Source organism: Mustelus asterias, chromosome 24 (genome assembly GCF_964213995.1).
Source record: "Mustelus asterias chromosome 24, sMusAst1.hap1.1, whole genome shotgun sequence".
Taxonomy (NCBI): Eukaryota; Metazoa; Chordata; class Chondrichthyes; order Carcharhiniformes; family Triakidae; genus Mustelus; species Mustelus asterias.
This window is the reverse complement of record NC_135824.1, coordinates 48,058,602-48,075,625: the sequence shown is the minus strand read 5'-3', so window position 1 is coordinate 48,075,625 and position 17,024 is coordinate 48,058,602. Positions and strand designations below refer to the sequence as shown.

Below are 17,024 nucleotides of genomic sequence, written 5' to 3'. Positions count from 1 at the left end.
GTGGCTAGTTCAGTGCCAGATAATTTTACTATTTAAAATTCCTTTTCATCTGAAGTACCCATGGACAACCATACTCGTTTGTTTTGTAATGTTGTCCATTACAGCTCCTAACTTTAAAAAATCCTCTGCTCAGCAACAAAGTCTCCCTTGCCACAAGTCTTGTTGAAGTTCCTATATGCACACAATTTTGGAATGTATTAAGCTCATTTAAAACTTAGCCCGTTAACTTCAACTTTGGAGTGACTGGAAAATTATACTTGCAGATAGAGCACTGTGGTTAGCACTGCTGCCTCACAGTGCTAAGGATTCGATTCCCGGCTTGGGTCACTGTTTGTGCGGAGTCTGCACATTCTCCACGTGTCTGCATGGGTTTCCTCCCATAGTCTGGAAGACGTGCTGGTTAGGTGCATTGGCTGTGCTAAATTCTCGCTCAGTGTGTACCCAAACAGGTGCCGGAGTGTGGCAAGTCGGGGATTTTCACAGTCACTTCATTGCAATGTTAATGTAAGCCTACTTGTGACACTAATAAATAAACTTTAGCTTTAGTAAGAAACAATGCTGGATAATGGTCAGTGAATCTGATTATTTCAATCTCTGAGGTTTGAATGACAGACATTAAACTTGTTCCACGTCTATGCCGTGAATTCTGTGTTAACATTTTGGTAGGATGATTGTTCCATCTATCCACAATTAGCCATGGTTCACAAAGGACCGTAGGCATCTCTCTCTGTTCACCACAGTTCTATACACTGCTGGTATTCTCCCTTCCTTCCAGTTCTTGATGTTGTCTGCCCATCAGTTCCCTGGCTTGTCCTTTCCTGATGTTTCGACTTCTACCATCGCCTTTTCCAGTTGTCTACTTTCCCAATTTCTGTTTTAATTCACTTCAGCTGAAAGTCCATTAATGTCACCTGTCATGACATCAATCTGTGCAATGCTATTCCTTGTTTATGTATGTTTTTGCAATGCTATTTAATTAGTAAAATTTAATCACGGTGCTACATTTTTGAGGGTCTACACAATAAATACACATCTAAAAAAATTACAGGGTGAAACAGGCTTGAACTGCAGCTAGAAACATTTTGCTTTTCAAGAGTGTGATGTATCTTCTAATTTGCTATTTTCAGGAAATGTTGTGAATGGAACTATCGCTAAGCAAATGGTGGATATGTTGGTAGAGTCGTCTAGCAATGTTGAAATGATCTTGAAGTTTTTTGATATGTTCCTCAAACTGAAGGACATTGTGGCTTCCGATGCATTCAAAGATTACGTGACTGACCCCAGAGGGCTCATCTCAAAGAAGGACTTCCAGAAAGCAATGGACAGCCAGAAACAGTATACGCCTTCTGAGATCCAGTTCTTACTATCGTGCTCAGAAGCAGATGAGAATGAAATGATCAACTATGAAGAATTTGCAAACCGGTTCCAAGAGCCAGCCAAGGACATTGGTTTTAACATCGCTGTGTTACTCACAAACTTGTCGGAACATGTGCCTCATGACACGAGGCTTAAAAACTTCTTGGAATTAGCGGAGAGCATCCTCACCTATTTCCAGCCTTTCCTCGGCCGCATTGAAATCATGGGCGCCAGCAAGAAGATAGAGCGCATCTACTTTGAGATTAGTGAGGCCAACAAGACTCAGTGGGAGATGCCTCAGGTCAAAGAGTCGAAGCGGCAGTTTATCTTTGATGTGGTGAACGAAGGCGGGGAGTCGGAAAAGATGGAGCTCTTTGTCAACTTCTGCGAGGATACCATCTTTGAAATGCAGATTGCTTCGAAGATTTCGGAAGCGGACGAGGGGGAAAAGTCAGAAGATGAAGAAGAGGAAGGGGAGAATGTTGAGGGAATGGAGGCTGAGAAAGCAGCTTCTGCAGCTGAGGCACCCTCTGCCTTTGCAGCATTCCTCGGTAGTATTGTTGATTTCTTTAAAATATTCACCTTCAAGAATTTAAGAAAAAAGTACAGAAAATTAAAGAAGATGACAATCAAAGAGATGGTGACGGCCCTGGCGACCTTCTTCTGGACTTTGTTTATAGGCATTTTGCAATTTATCTATAGCATCTGCAGTGGCTTCTTCATGATAGTATGGAATACGTTGTTTGGCGGTGGCTTAGTTGAAGGGGCCAAACATCTGACGGTCACTGAACTCTTGGCGAGTATGCCTGATCCTACTCAGGACGAGGTCCACGCTGACCTTCCTGACATTAGCAAGGCAGAGGTTGAGGAAATGGCTGTGCAGTCAGAGTTTGAAGATCAAACCAAAGAGGAGGAGATGTCCGAGACGTCCGATGCAAAGAGGGAAAGTGGCCAAATGAGAATGAGCTCCCCGGAATCCAACCTGGGCCTTGGTGATATTGTGGAATCCGCACCAGTTGAACCCCCGACCCCCGAAGGAACACCGCCCAGTTTCAGGAAAGTGAGGGTAAGCACCTTGCAACTCTTTACAGCTCAGCCAATATCAAAATTAGGGGCGTGTTTCCCACTGGGCCAGGAAGAAAATGTACGAGGTTTTCGCGCCGGACACGAACCGGTCTCACGCCGAAAGCCACGGGCACGAAGCCGATTTAAATGTTCATGTCTTTATTAAAATTACATTAACGCGTTCGGCACGGCCGTTTCTGGCTTCCTGGACTTCCCCCCACCTCCCAGTCGGCAAGAGGTCTTTCCGATGTGAATCACTCATGGTCCCCTTCCCACGGGGACCAGACGTGATGGCCACGCCAATGGAATCGGAGGCCGTTAAAGTCCCGGGTGGTCTGGGAAATGGCTGGGCAGTGCCCATCGGGCACCCTGGCAATGCCCACCGGGCACCATAGCAGTGCCAGAAGTGGGGCCTGAGTGGAGGTGGGGCTATGACGCTCGGCTTTCAGACTTTTTGGGAAGATCACCCCCAACATACGTAGAATACCTGTTGCCAGTCATTTTCCTTTCCACTTTGAGCTAACAGTTGAATAATGTGCTTGTGGCATTGCAGAAGAAAAGAATACCTCAAAGCTAAAAGCAAGTATTGTGGCCGCACTTTATTTTTCTCCTTCCCAAATAATTAGACTCAAAATAATACGTCAAAAATAATCCTAAATGTCTAAACTGGAGGGCAAGCAATGCCCACCATAACCTCTCAATAGCTGTTCCTAAGCAATGCCCACCATAACCTCTCAATACTGTTCCTAGCTCATGTTCCAATCTGCTAACTTCTGTTCCATCAGAGGCCTTTGTTTAGACTTCTGTCAAAGAGTTTTTATTCCAATGCCTGCTCCCACAGTAAATGTTATTGAACCATCGTAAAATGTGCTTTTTCCCTTCCAATAGCAACAGATTGAATCTCAATTAGAAGTCAAGGTGGAAGATCAACTCCAGCCTGAAGCTGAGAAAGCAGAGTAAGTCTTTTTAATGTTTCATTTTTAATGCTTCATTTTGCACAGGTGAGCATGTGGAAAGGTGACTTTGTATCAGCAAAATAAAAATGTTTGCTTTCTACCTGGTACTGGCAAGGTATCTAGAGGGGATGGGTGTGAAGGCAGTGCAATGTTCCTCTTGCACTATGTTCGAGGTGAGGGACGACGTCAGTGTCCCTGCTGATTATACCTGTGAGAAGTGCATCCATCTGCAGCTCCTCCAAAACCGTGTAAGGGAACTGGAGTCGGAGGAACTTAGGATCATTAGGGATGCAGAGATGGCCATAGACAGAAGCTTCAGGGATACAGTTACTCCGCGGAATGAAAATAGATGGGTGACGGTGAGAGGGGCTGGGAAGAAGCAGTCGGTGCAGGGATCCCCTGCGGTCGTTCCCCTTAGCAATAAGTATTCCGCTTTGGATACGGTTGAGGGGGACGACATACCAGTGGTGAGCCGCAGTGAGAGGATCTCCGGCACTGAGTCCGTCCCTGTGGCGCAGGAGGGTAAGGAGGAGAGCGGGAGGGCAATAGTTATTGGGGACTCGTTAGTTAGAGGGATAGATAGGAGGTTCTGTGGCAGCAAAAGAGACTCGAGGATGGTTTGTTGCCTACCGGATGCCAGGGTCCGTGACGTCTCGGACCGTGTTTTCCGGATTCTTAAGGGGGAGGGGAAACAGTCACAAGTCGTGGTACACATTGGTACCAACGACATAGGTAAGAGAAGGGACGGGGATTTAAAACAGGAATTTCGGGAGCTCGGCTGGAAGCTGAGAGCAAAGACAAAACATGTGGTCATCTCTGGTACGCTACCGGTGCCACGTGATAGCGAGTTGAGGAACAGGGAGAGAGTGCAGTTAAACATGTGGTTGCAGGGATGGTGCAGGAGGGAGGGTTTCAGATACGTGGATAATTGGAACACGTTCTGGGGAAGGTGGGACCTCTACAAACAGGACGGGGTGCACCTGAACCAGAGGGGCACCAATATCCTGGGAGGGAAATTTGCTACGGCTCTTCAGGGGGATTTAAACTAATTTGTCAGGGGAGTGGGAAAAGGAGTTGTAGTCCAGAAGTCAGTGTTGAGGGTGGTGAGGTATTGGGGAAGGTATCAAGGTCAAGGGTGGGTACCGGTAGACAGGAAGATAGGTTGAAGTGTGTCTACTTCAATGCAAGGAGCATCCGGAACAAGGTGGATGAACTTGGGGCGTGGATTGCTACTTGGGACTACGATGTTGTGGCCATTACGGAGACGTGGGTAGAACAAGGACAGGAATGGTTGTTGGACGTTCCGGGGTATAGATGTTTCAGTAAGTGTAGGGAAGCTGGTAAAAGAGGTGGAGGAGTAGCATTGTTAATCAAGGATAGTTTAACGGCTGCGGAAAAGCACTTTGAGGGGGATATGCACACTGAGGTAATATGGGCTGCAGTTAGAAACAGGAAAGGAGCGGTCACGTTGCTAGGAGTTTACTATAGGCCCCCAAATAGTAATAGAGATGTGGAGGAAGAAATTGCTAAGCAGATTATGGATACGTGTGGGGGTCACAGGGTAGTTGTCATGGGGGACTTTAACTTTCCAAATATTGATTGGAACCTTTGTAGGTCAAATAGTTTGGATGGGGCACTTTTTGTGCAGTGTGTGCAGGAGGGTTTCCTGACACAATATGTGGATAGGCTGACAAGGGGTGAGGCCACATTGGATTTGGTACTGGGAAATGAACCGGGCCAAGTGTTAGATTTGGTTGTGGGAGAGAACTTTGGAGATAGTGACCACAATTCGGTGTCTTTTGTTATTGCAATGGAGAGGGATAGGGCCGGACGGCAGGGCAAGGCTTACAATTGGGGGAGAGGTAATTATGATGCGATTAGGCAAGAATTAGGGGGCATAAGATGGGAACAGAAACTGTCAGGGAAAGGCACTGATGAAAAGTGGAACTTTTTCAAGGAACAAATACTGGGTGTCCTTGATAGGTATGTCCCTGTCAGGCAGGGAGGAAATGGCCGAGTGAGGGAACCGTGGTTCACAAAAGAGGTGGAATGTCTTGTGAAAAGGAAGAGGGAAGCTTATGTAGGGATGAGGAAACAAGGTTCAGATGGCTCGACTGAGGGTTACAAGTTAGCAAGGAACGAGCTGAAAAAGGGGCTGAGGAGAGCTAGGAGGGGACATGAGAAGTCCTTGGCGGGTCGGATCAAGGAAAACCCCAAGGCTTTTTACTCTTATGTGAGGAATAAAAGAATGACCAGGGTGAGGTTAGGGCCGGTCAAGGACAGTGGTGGGAACTTGTGTATGGAATCAGTAGAGATAGGCGAGGTGATGAATGAATACTTTTCTTCAGTGTTCACCAAGGAGAGGGGCCATGTTTTTCAGGAAGAGAAGGTGTTACAGGCTAATAGGCTGGAGGAAATAGATGTTCGGAGGGAGGATGTATTGGCAGTTTTGAATAAACTGAAGGTCGATAAGTCCCCTGGGCCTGATGAAATGTATCCTAGGATTCTTTGGGAGGCGAGGGATGAGATTGCAGAGCCTTTGGCTTTGATCTTTGGGTCCTCGCTGTCCACGGGGATGGTGCCAGAGGACTGGAGAGTGGCAAATGTTGTTCCTCTGTTTAAGAAAGGGAATAGAAATTACCCTGGTAATTATAGACCGGTTAGTCTGACTTCGGTGGTTGGTAAATTGATGGAAAAGGTCCTTAGGGATGGGATTTACGACCATTTAGAAAGATGCGGATTAATCCGGGATAGTCAGCACGGATTTGTGAAGGGCAAATCGTGCCTCACAAATTTGATAGAATTTTTTGAGGAGGTAACTAGGTGTGTTGATGAAGGTAGGGCGGTTGATGTCATATACATGGATTTTAGTAAGGCGTTTGATAAGGTCCCCCATGGTCGGCTTATGATGAAAGTAAGGAGGTGTGGGATAGAGGGAAAGTTGGCCGATTGGATAGGTAACTGGCTGTCTGATCGAAGACAGAGGGTGGTGGTGGATGGAAAATTTTCGGACTGGAGGCAGGTTGCTAGCGGAGTGCCGCAGGGATCGGTGCTTGGTCCTCTGCTCTTTGTGATTTTTATTAATGACTTAGAGGAGGGGGCTGAAGGGTGGATCAGTAAATTTGCTGATGACACCAAGATTGGTGGAGTAGTGGATGAGGTGGAGGGGTGTTGTAGGCTGCAAAGAGACATAGATAGGATGCAAAGCTGGGCTGAAAAATGGCAAATGGAGTTTAACCCTGATAAATGTGAGGTGATTCATTTTGGTAGGACTAATTTAAATGTGGATTACAGGGTCAAAGGTAGGGTTCTGAAGACTGTGGAGGAACAGAGAGATCTTGGGGTCCATATCCACAGATCTCTAAAGGTTGCCACTCAAGTGGATAGAGCTGTGAAGAAGGCATATAGTGTGTTAGCTTTTATTAACAGGGGGTTGGAGTTTAAGAGCCGTGGGGTTATGCTGCAACTGTACAGGACCTTGGTGAGACCGCATTTGGAATATTGCGTGCAGTTCTGGTCACCTCACTATAAGAAGGATGTGGAAGTGCTGGAAAGAGTGCAGAGGAGATTTACCAGGATGCTGCCTGGTTTGGAGTGTCGGTCTTATGAGGAAAGGTTGAGGGAGCTGGGGCTGTTCTCTCTGGAGCGGAGGAGATTGAGGGGAGACTTAATAGAGGTTTATAAAATGATGAAGGGGATAGATCGAGTGAACGTTCAAAGACTATTTCCTCGGGTGGATGGAGCTATTACGAGGGGGCATAACTATAGGGTTCATGGTGGGAGATATAGGAAGGATATCAGAGGTAGGTTCTTCACGCAGAGAGTGGTTGGGGTGTGGAATGGACTGCCTGCAGTGATAGTGGAGTCAGACACTTTAGGAACATTTAAGCGGTTATTGGATAGGCACATGGAGCACACCAGGATGGTAGGGAGTGGGATAGCTTGATCTTGGTTTCAGATGAAGGTCGGCACAACATCGTGGGCCGAAGGGCCTGTTCTGTGCTGTACTGTTCTATGTTCTATGTTTTCTTACATCTCCCCACCTTATAGATCATTTAAAAATAGCTGTGGTAAGTTGATCTTTTGTGTCGCGTGCCACAATCACACAGATGAACAGTCTACACCTAACTTCATCAGTAGAGTTAAAAAGTAAAGTTTATTTATTTATTAGTCACAAGTAGGCTTACATTAACACTGCAGTGAAGTTACTGTGAAAATCCCCCAGTCGCCACACTCCGGTGCCTGTTTGGGTACACTGAGGGAAAATTTAGCACGGCCAATGCGCCCTAACCAGCACGTCTTTCACAGTAATCACACATTGTCATTTCCCTCACGTGTATATATCCAATTTATAGTCCCCTAACCTCCATATTGTTAGGGTATAGAAGCGCAGGAGAAGATCTGAAAGAATTGCAAGGATGATGCTCAAACTGGGAGATTATATCAGGAAAGATTGAACAAACTTGTGGCTCTTTTTCTCGTGAAATGAGCTGGCTGAGAAGTGACCTGATTGAATTCTTTAAAGATATGAAGGTTCGACAGGCTAGAATGTAGAGAAGATGTTGCTGGATGTTGGGAGCCCAAAACGAGGAATCATAAATATAAGAATAGAGTGATAGAGATATACAGCACGGAAACAGGCCCTTCAACCCAACTCGTCCATGCCGACCAGGTTTCCTAAACTGAACGAGTCCCATTTGCCTGCGTTTGGCCCCTATCCCTCTAAACCTTTCCCATCCATGTTCCTGTCCAAATGTCTTTTAAATGTTGTAATTGTACCCACCTCTACCACCTCCTCTGGCAGCTCATTCCATACACGCACCACCCTCTGTGTGAAAAAGTTACCCCTCAGGCCCCTTTTAAATCTTTCCCCTCTTCCCTTAAACCTATGCTCTCTAGTTTTGGACTCCCCTACCCTGGCACTTGTCTATTCATCTTGTCTATACCCCTCATGATTTTATAAACCTCTATAAGGTCATCCTCCTACCCTCCAGGGAAAAAAATCCCAGTCTATCCGGCCTCTCCTTGTAATTCAAACCTTCCAGTCCTGGTAACATCTTTGTCAATCCCTTTTGCACCCTTTCCAGTTTAATAACATCCTTCCTATAGCTGGTGACTGATAAATTCAGTAACAAATTCAGAAGAAACTAAAGAACTCACTGCCACAAAGAAGAATAGTTGAGGCGAATAGCAGACATGTTCAATGGGAAGCTAAGTACATGAGGCAGAAAGGAATAGAAATAGACGCTGAGGAATTTCTTCAGCCAGAGAGTGGTGAATCTGTGGAACTTTTTGCTCCAGAAGGCTGTGGAGGCCAGGTCATTGAGTGTCTTTAAGACAGAGATAGATAGGTTCTTGAGTAATAAGGGGATCAGGGGTAATGGGGAAAAGGCAGAAGAATGGGGATGAGAAAAATATCAGCCGTGATTGAATGGTGGAGCAGACTCGATAGGCCGAGTGGCCTAATTCTGCTCATATGTCTTATGGTCTGATAGGATGAGTTGAAGTAAGGTGGGAGGAGCCTCCTGCGGAATATAAACACTGGAAAAGATCTGGCAAACTGCATGGCTTATTGCGAGATAATTGTATGGGCAGAACTTTCTGGACCTGCTCGCCACAGGAATCATATCAGGCAGCACATAGAATTTGGTGGACCATTTAAAAGTCTTTTGACCTCCAGCGGGAATCTCCAGTCTTGGGGCGTGCGCGGCGGAAGATCCCACCCTATATTGTTGTCCTCACTCCCTCTCCAAGTGAGATTACTGACAAAATTACTGCTGATGTCAGTTACATTTGAGAGCTAAATATTCATAACTTTCAGGGAAGGGTTGTTGAAATAGCTTATGGGTGGCATGGTGGCACAGTGGTTAGCACTGCTGCCTCACAGCGCCAGTGGTCCCGGGTTCAATTCCCGGCTTGGGTCACTGTCTGTGTAGAGTTTGCATGTTCTCCCCATGTCTCCCATGTGGGTTTCCTCCGGGTGCTCCAGTTTTACCCCTCAGTCCAAAGACGTGCAGGTTAGGTGGATTGGCCGTGCTAAATTGTCCCTTAGTGTCAGGGGCGGGACAAGCAGGGTAAATAAATGGGATTATGGGATAGAGCCTGGATAGCATTGTTGTTGGTGCAGACTTGATGGGCCGAATGTGTAGGGATTCTATGAAAGTGAAAAAGAACTCTCATTTATACAGCAGCGTATTACATCCTCGGCATTTCCCAAAGTGTTCCAGGACCAGTGAATTACCTTTCATTATGCATGCCACCTTCATCACCTCAGCACACTCGTGGTATAGAATTCTTTCAGGGGGAAAGAAGGAGGAGGAGGCCATTCGGCCCATCGAACCTGCACCAACAACAATACCACCCAGGCCCTATCCCTGTAACCCCATGTATTTACCCTGCTAATCCACCTGACACTAAGGCCCAATTTAGCATGGCCTTTCAACCTAATCCGCACATCTTTGGAGTGTGGGAGGAAACCGGAGAATGTGAAAACCCCACAGACAGTGACCCGAGGACAGAATTGAACCCGGGTCCCTGGCGCTGTGAAGCAGCAGTGCTAACCACTGTGGCACCATGCCACTCTGTCGCGAGTGAAACTGAGAGAGTCACAGCCATGCTCCTGACTGCTGTAGAGAGAGAAGGCCCAGACCTAAAGACTGCTGTGGCAAGGGAGAAAACTTTGACCATTTGAAGCAAGTTTTTCTCTTTCATCTTCAAGCTGCTTGTGAAAACTCACCGGGCATCTGGTCTGCTGGGGGCTCTGGAACAAGGCCTCCCCATCGCCAACTTTCTTTGGGAAACACATGGATGTGGGGAAGCCCTGGAAATCTTGGATCAAATGTTCTGCAAGGAGGCTTGACATGTAGGTCTCAGCCCTCATTTCCAATTCACTGTGGCTGGATGCCGAACATTATCCAGATGCAACAAAAGGGAAATCTGCCCTCTGATCTCCTCCGATTTGCCCCACACGACTTGGTCATGGGGTGGTTCAGTAGGTTCTCAGTCTGTTATTACTACCTCTTCCCAGCTGTAAGAGTCCTGTATCCTTTCATTGAATCTGCTTGCAAGTTAAATGGAATTTCATAAAATTGCCATTTCTACTTGGCATACTGAACAATGGAAAGCCCCAGGACTGTGACCAGTGGTGGAGCAGCCTCCTATATACACTCTAAGGGATTGTCCTGGATAGCCTGGGATCCACACAAGTCAACCTTTCTGAGGTGCACACAGAATCCTTGACACTTTTCAACTTCTCGAATTGGAAGAAAATAGAACCCTTTTCTGTTTTGCAATTATAAATATGCAACAGTCACTTGCAGGGCAATAAGAACGTAAGAACTAGGAGCAGGAGTAGGCCATCTAGCCCCTCGAGCCTGCCCCGCCATTCACTAAAATCATGGCTGATCTTTTCGTGGATTCAGCTCCACTTACCCGCCCGCTCACCATAACCCTTAATTCCTTTACTGTTCAAAAATTTATCTATCCTTGCCTTAAAAACATTCAATGAGTTGCCTCAACTGCTTCACTGGGCAGGGAATTCCACAGATTCACAACCCTTTGTGTGAAGAAGTTCCTCCTCAACTCAGTCCTAAATCTGCTCCCCCTTATTTTGAGGCTATGCCCCCTAGTTCTAGTTTCACCTGCCAGTGGAAACAACTTCCCCGCTTCTATCTTATCTATTCCCTTCATAATCTTATATGTTCCTATAAGATTTCCCCTCACTCTTCTGAATTCCAATGAGTATAGCCCCAGTCTACTCAGTCTCTCCTTATAAGCCAACCCCCTCAACTCCGGAATCAACTAGTGAATGTCCTCTGCACCCCCTCCAGTGCCAGTATATCCTTTCTCAAGTAAGGAGACCAAAACTGTACACAGTACTCCAGGTGTGGCCTCACCAGCACCTTATACAGCTGCAACATAACCTCGCTGTTTTTAAACTCCATCCCTCTAGCAATGAAGGACAAAATTCCATTTGCCTTCTTAATTACCTGCTGCACCTGCAAACCAACATTTTGTGATTCCTGCACAAGGACACCCAGGTCCCTCTGCACACCAGCATGCTGCAATTTTTTACCATTTAAATAATAAACCATTTTGCTGTTATTCCTACCAAAATGGATGACCTCACATTTACCAACATTGTACTCCATCTGCCAGACCCTCGCCCACTCACTTAGACTATCTATATCCCTCTGCAGACTTTCAGCGTCCTCTGCACACTTTGTTCTGCCACCCACCTTAGTGTCATCTGCGAATTTTGACACACTACACTTGGTTCCCAACTCCAAATCATCTTTGTAAATCGTAAACAATTGCAGTCCCAACACTGATCCCTGAGGCACACCACTAGTCACTGATCGCCAACCAGAAGAAAACCCATTTACCCCCACTCTTTGCTTTCTGTTAGTTAACCAATCCTCTATCCATGCTAATACATTACTCGTAACACCATGCACCTTTATCTTCTGTAGCAGTGTTTGGTGCGACACCTTGTCAAATACCTTCTGGAAATCCAGATACACCACACCCACAGGTTCCCCATTTTCTACTGCACATGTAATGTTCTCAAAGAATTGCACCAAATTAGTCAAGCATGACCCTTTATGAACCCATGCTGCGTCTCCCAATGGGACAATTTATATCCAGATGTCTCGCTATTTCTTCCTTGATGATAGATTCAAGCATTTTCCCTGCTACAGAAGTTAAGCTAACCTGCCTATAGTTACCTGCCTTTTGTCTACTTCCTTTTTTAAACAGTGGCGTCACATTTGCTGTTTTCCAATCTGCGGGAACCACTTTTGGTAAATTACCACTAGTACATTTGCTATTTCTCCTGCCATCTCTTTTAGTAACCTGGGATGCATTCCATCAGGATCAGGAGACTTGTCTACTTTTAGCCCCATTAACTTGCCCAACACTACATCTTTTGTGATAATGATAGTTTCTAGGTCCAACCCTGCCATAGCCTTCTATCATCAATTTTTGGCATGTTATCTGTGTCTTCCACTGTGAAGACCGACACAAAATACCTGTTCAATGTCTCAGCCACTTTCTAATTTCCAGTTATTACATCCCCCTTCTCATCCTCTAAAGGACCAATGTTTACTTTAGCCACTCTTTTTCGTTTTATATATTTAGAAACTTTTGCTATCTGTTTTTATATTATGAGCTAGTTCACTCTCATAACCATCTTACTTTCCTTTATAGTTTTTTTCGTGGCTTTCTGCTGACCTTTAAAGTTTTCCCAATCCTCTAGGTTCCCACTAATCTTTGCCACTTTGTATGCATTTTCTTTCAATTTGATACCCTCCTTTATTTCCTTAGATATCCATGGCTGATTATCTCTTTTTCTACAGTCCTTCCTTATCACTGGTATATACTTTTGCTGAGCACTGTGAAAGATCGCTTTGAAAGTCTTCCACTGTTCCTCAATTGTCCCACCATAAAACTTTTGCTCCCAGTCTACCTTAGCCAACTCCTCCCTCATCCCTCAATACTTCAGGTAATTAAATTGTGACCTGGTAATACTGTGTTAATTACTACAAACCTATCGCAGGGGTCGCACGGTGGCACAGTGGTTAGCACCGCTGCCTCACAGTGCCAGGGACCCGGGTTCGATTACCCGCCTTGGGTCACTGTCTGCACGGAGTCTGCACGTTTTCCCCGTGTCGGAGTGGGTTTCCTCCGGGTGCTCCAGTTTCCTCTCACAGTCCGAAAGACGTGCTGGTTAGGTGCTAAATTCTCCCTCGGTGTACCCGAACAGACGCCGGAGTGTGGCGACTAGGGGATTTTCACAGTAACGTTGCAGTGAAAGCCTACTTGTGACACTAAACAGTGATAACCTGCCAGGCAGTAAGTTTTTATAAGAAATTATTTTGCACTGATTTGTAAGGAAATTAAATTCCATTATATAATTACATAATTGTTAGATTTTGTTCATTAACGCATCTGTATAATATTGTGGTAAGTCACAAAATGTTACTAACTTGATGGTGAGTGTATTTTCCACCAGTCCGAAGCACTCTCCTGTAAATGTAATTGAGAGCATTGTTGCGCAGCTTAAGTGTTGTGTGGCCATTGAATTTTTTCCTTCGTTCTGCCTCATGAAGCACTGAGAATGGTGAAAAGGCCGAGAAGGATATGAAAGAGAAAGAAGTCTTGGAACAACTGGAAGAAGCAGGAGAAAAGGCGGAAGGAGAAGGAGAGAAGGGAGAAGGAGAAAAGGGAGAAGGGGAGAAGGGCGAAGGTGAGAAGGAAGGAGGAGAAAAGGGAGAAGGCGAGAAAGAAGAAGAAAAAGCTAAGCCAGTAAAGAAGGCCAGGAAGAAAGTCAAGCAGGAGAGCAAAAAGGAGGAACCAGAGGCAGTAATGGAGTTCTGGAACGAGTTTGAAAATTACAAGACTAAACTCTTGGTAAGTCAGAACAATTCTCAAAAAGCTGAAAACGGAAGCTGTTAAAAGTCCCGCGTGAAAATATGCATGTTAACTGGGTCAGTTGGAGAAAGGCAAACATCACCTCACATAGCTTTGTCAACATTTTCCCCAACTTGTTATCTAAGCGACCTATGAATTTAAAAGGTGTAAAGTTGTGCAATTGAATTCAATGTAATCTGATAAATTATGGATTGACTCCTGGAAAATTACCGGTACATATGCTAGGTTGTCATAAAAGTCTGACCTGTTGATTCCTAGTACACACAGGAGGGATGGGGGAATGAATGATGTCTTGCTGAATGATGGTAAGAAGCTTAACAACACCAGGTTAAAGTCCAACAGGTTTATTTGGTAGCAGAAGCCTCGTGGCTTCTGCTACCAAATAAACCTGTTGGACTTTAACCTGGTGTTGTTAAACTTCTTACTGTGTTTACCCCAGTCCAACGCCGGCATCTCCACATCATTGCTGAATGATGTCAGGACTGAAATAAGACATTGGGGGTGATTTTGAGCCCACCCTCTCCATCCGTGGGAAAGGTGATGCGCGCTCAAAATCCGGAGAGACTCGGAAAGAGCAATTCAAGCCGGCAAGTTCCTGATCCGATCTTCCACCCTCCTCGCCGGGGGAGTAGTGTGAAACAGGACGCGGGACTCCAGGAAACTCATTTTAATACATTAGCATGTCATTAGCAAACAGTCTCTCCGGGACTCACCTAGACATGAACCTGTCATGGGGGTCTACCCGGGGATGTAAAGATGAGAATAGCCCCTGGGGGAAAGAGACACGGCCTGGCAGTGGCCTGGCAATGCACCCTAGCTCTGTCCCTTGGCACAAGTTGGCAGCATGCCAACCTTGCTGTACCAACCTGCGCCGGGGGCAGGCCCCAATGGGAGCCTCATGGGGGAGGGAGGGGATTCATTCAGATTTGTTCTGGGCCAAGAGCAGACAGAGGAGCAGGGGATACTGGCGAAGGCCGTTTGAAGGTGGGCGAGGTGGGGGTGAGAGAGCAGGAAAGCGGCCAATGAAATGGCAGAGGTGGTGAAGGGGCCAATGATCGGGGGGGGAGGGGGGAGAAAGGGCTGATGAAAGGAGGGGAGGGGCCAATGATCTGTGGAAGAGGCCAATGATCAGGGGGAAGTGGAGAGAAGTACTGATCAGGGCAGCCCCTGTGACCTCAGTGGTGGGCTAAGGGGGAGGTTTATTGCTATTCGGGTTGGGGTGCCCTTTAAAGATAGCGCCCGATCTCAATGCAGCCTGGTTTTGCCGACGTGTTGAGCCCCCCCCCCCAAAAAAAAACGGTGTGAAACGGGCTCCCTTGATTATTTTTAAGGCAGAGTGTCATAAGATCTGGAGATAAACACGCAGGTTTTCTCGCCGGAAACAACACAGCCCCATCTCACGCCTAGATTGCAGAGGTTCAGTTGAACCACATGCACTCTTTGGCCACATGCCTAGTGGTATCTCTTCAGCTGCCGACTACTGACTGTGACCCATTGCCAATGCTGAGAAAAGCTGCACAAAGCAATAACAGAGTTGTGCCCTTTGCCAGGAAGCTGCAGGTGCAGCTTGTAAAGGACATCTTGAACTGACTAAGATGTGTTTCCTTTGCCAAATGGAACCTACCATCAAGATCCCCTTGCGGCAACAAACTCAGTTCAGTTGCATTGCAATTGAGCTGCCCTTCATCATGACCAATGTTCCTATTTGGTGATAATTCCGCTTCTCCTTCATGAAGGAACCTCGGCCAAAATAATCCCGTAACTAAACAAGTCACTTCAAATCTTTGAGCTGTTTAGGACCCTTTCCACCGACTACCCCAGACATTTCATGCATCACATTGTGCTTTGGGTCAGAGGAAGCATGCACTTTCCTACGGAAGTTATTTGTGGGACCCCCATAAATTAGGCAAACCAAACAAATTGCAGGGGCAAAAATATATATTTTTTATTCATTCGTGGGACACTGGTGTCGCTGGCTGTCCCAGCATTTAGTGCCCATCCTGAGTCGCACTTGAACTGAGTGGCTTGCTAGGCCATTTCAGAGGGCAGTTGAGAGTCAACCACATTGCTGTGGCTCTGGAGTCACATGTAGGCCAGACCAGGTAAGGACGGCAGATTTCCTTCCCTAAAGGGACATTAATGAACTGGATGGATTTTTCCGACAATTGACAATGGTTTCATGGTCATCAGTAGATTCTTATTTCCAGATTTTTTATTTTACTGAATTCAAATTCCACCATCTGCCATGGTGGGATTCGAACCCGGGTCCCCAGAACATTAACTGAATTTCTGGATTAATAGCCTAGCAGTAATATCATTAGGCCATCGCCTCCCCAAATCCAAGTGAGTCCATGACAGAAGCAACTCAAGTAGTGTTATATCAGTCTCAGCTTTCTTGTCCTGACTGCACAGTTCAGGTTTATCCTTCAGTATGCAAAACACAATGGGAGTTCTCTCATTTCTGATTGCCTACAAGAGAAACCAGCGATTAAGTTAGTCAAGATGTCGAATACAATTACGAGTGCAACTGTGTGGCATGAAATAAGTGACATCTCTTTTGCCTTTTTGTTTCAGAATTACTTGTCAAGGAATTTCTACAATCTCCGCTTCCTGGCTCTCTTTGTAGCGTTTGCTATCAACTTTATCCTCCTCTTTTATAAGGTAAATTTATTCTGTCAAAACCAAGCTATACCTTTACTGAAATCCACTGAGGTTTCCTCTTTCGGAGCAAACTGGATTGTTTACCAAATTTTTTGTTTGCCAATCACCCCTGTGTTACTGATCTACACTGGGCCCCAGACATGTGACTCTGAGCTTAAAATGATCATCCTTGTGTTTTGTTTCCTCCCATCATCCTTCCCTATCTCTCACCTCCTCCAGCCATACAACCCACAATATTTGCGCACTCTTCCAATTTTGACCTCGTGGGTACCTGATTTCCATTACCCCACCATTAACACTTGTGCCTTCAGGTGCCTAAAATTGTACTCAATGCTGTGTGCCCACTTTTCCCATGTCCAGTTAAATTCAGGTAATCTTGCCATCCCATAGCTGTCTGAAGTTGAATTCAACTGTTTTCAATCTCCATGCCCTTGTTGACATTGAGATTCCAATTCCATATTCACTCTCATCAAACCAGCCTACTGCATAATATCACCCATCTACATCTCTGCCTCAGCTTACTAGTTGCTGAGACTCTAAACAATGCCTTTACCT

The 17,024-nt window shown here is 45.9% G+C and overlaps 1 protein-coding gene across 2 annotated transcripts in view; it reads left to right on the top strand.

Annotated features, from left to right (window-relative positions):
- LOC144511368 (ryanodine receptor 1-like) overlaps positions 1–17,024 on the top strand; it is a 495,584-nt gene that overhangs the window by 438,144 nt on the left and 40,416 nt on the right. For both annotated transcript variants that reach the window (XM_078241663.1, XM_078241662.1), the window contains 4 exons: positions 1,128–2,422; positions 3,310–3,377; positions 13,487–13,787; positions 16,383–16,469. In XM_078241663.1, the coding sequence (XP_078097789.1) occupies positions 1,128–2,422; positions 3,310–3,377; positions 13,487–13,787; positions 16,383–16,469 (1,751 nt within the window). The remainder of the gene's footprint in view (positions 1–1,127; positions 2,423–3,309; positions 3,378–13,486; positions 13,788–16,382; positions 16,470–17,024) is intronic.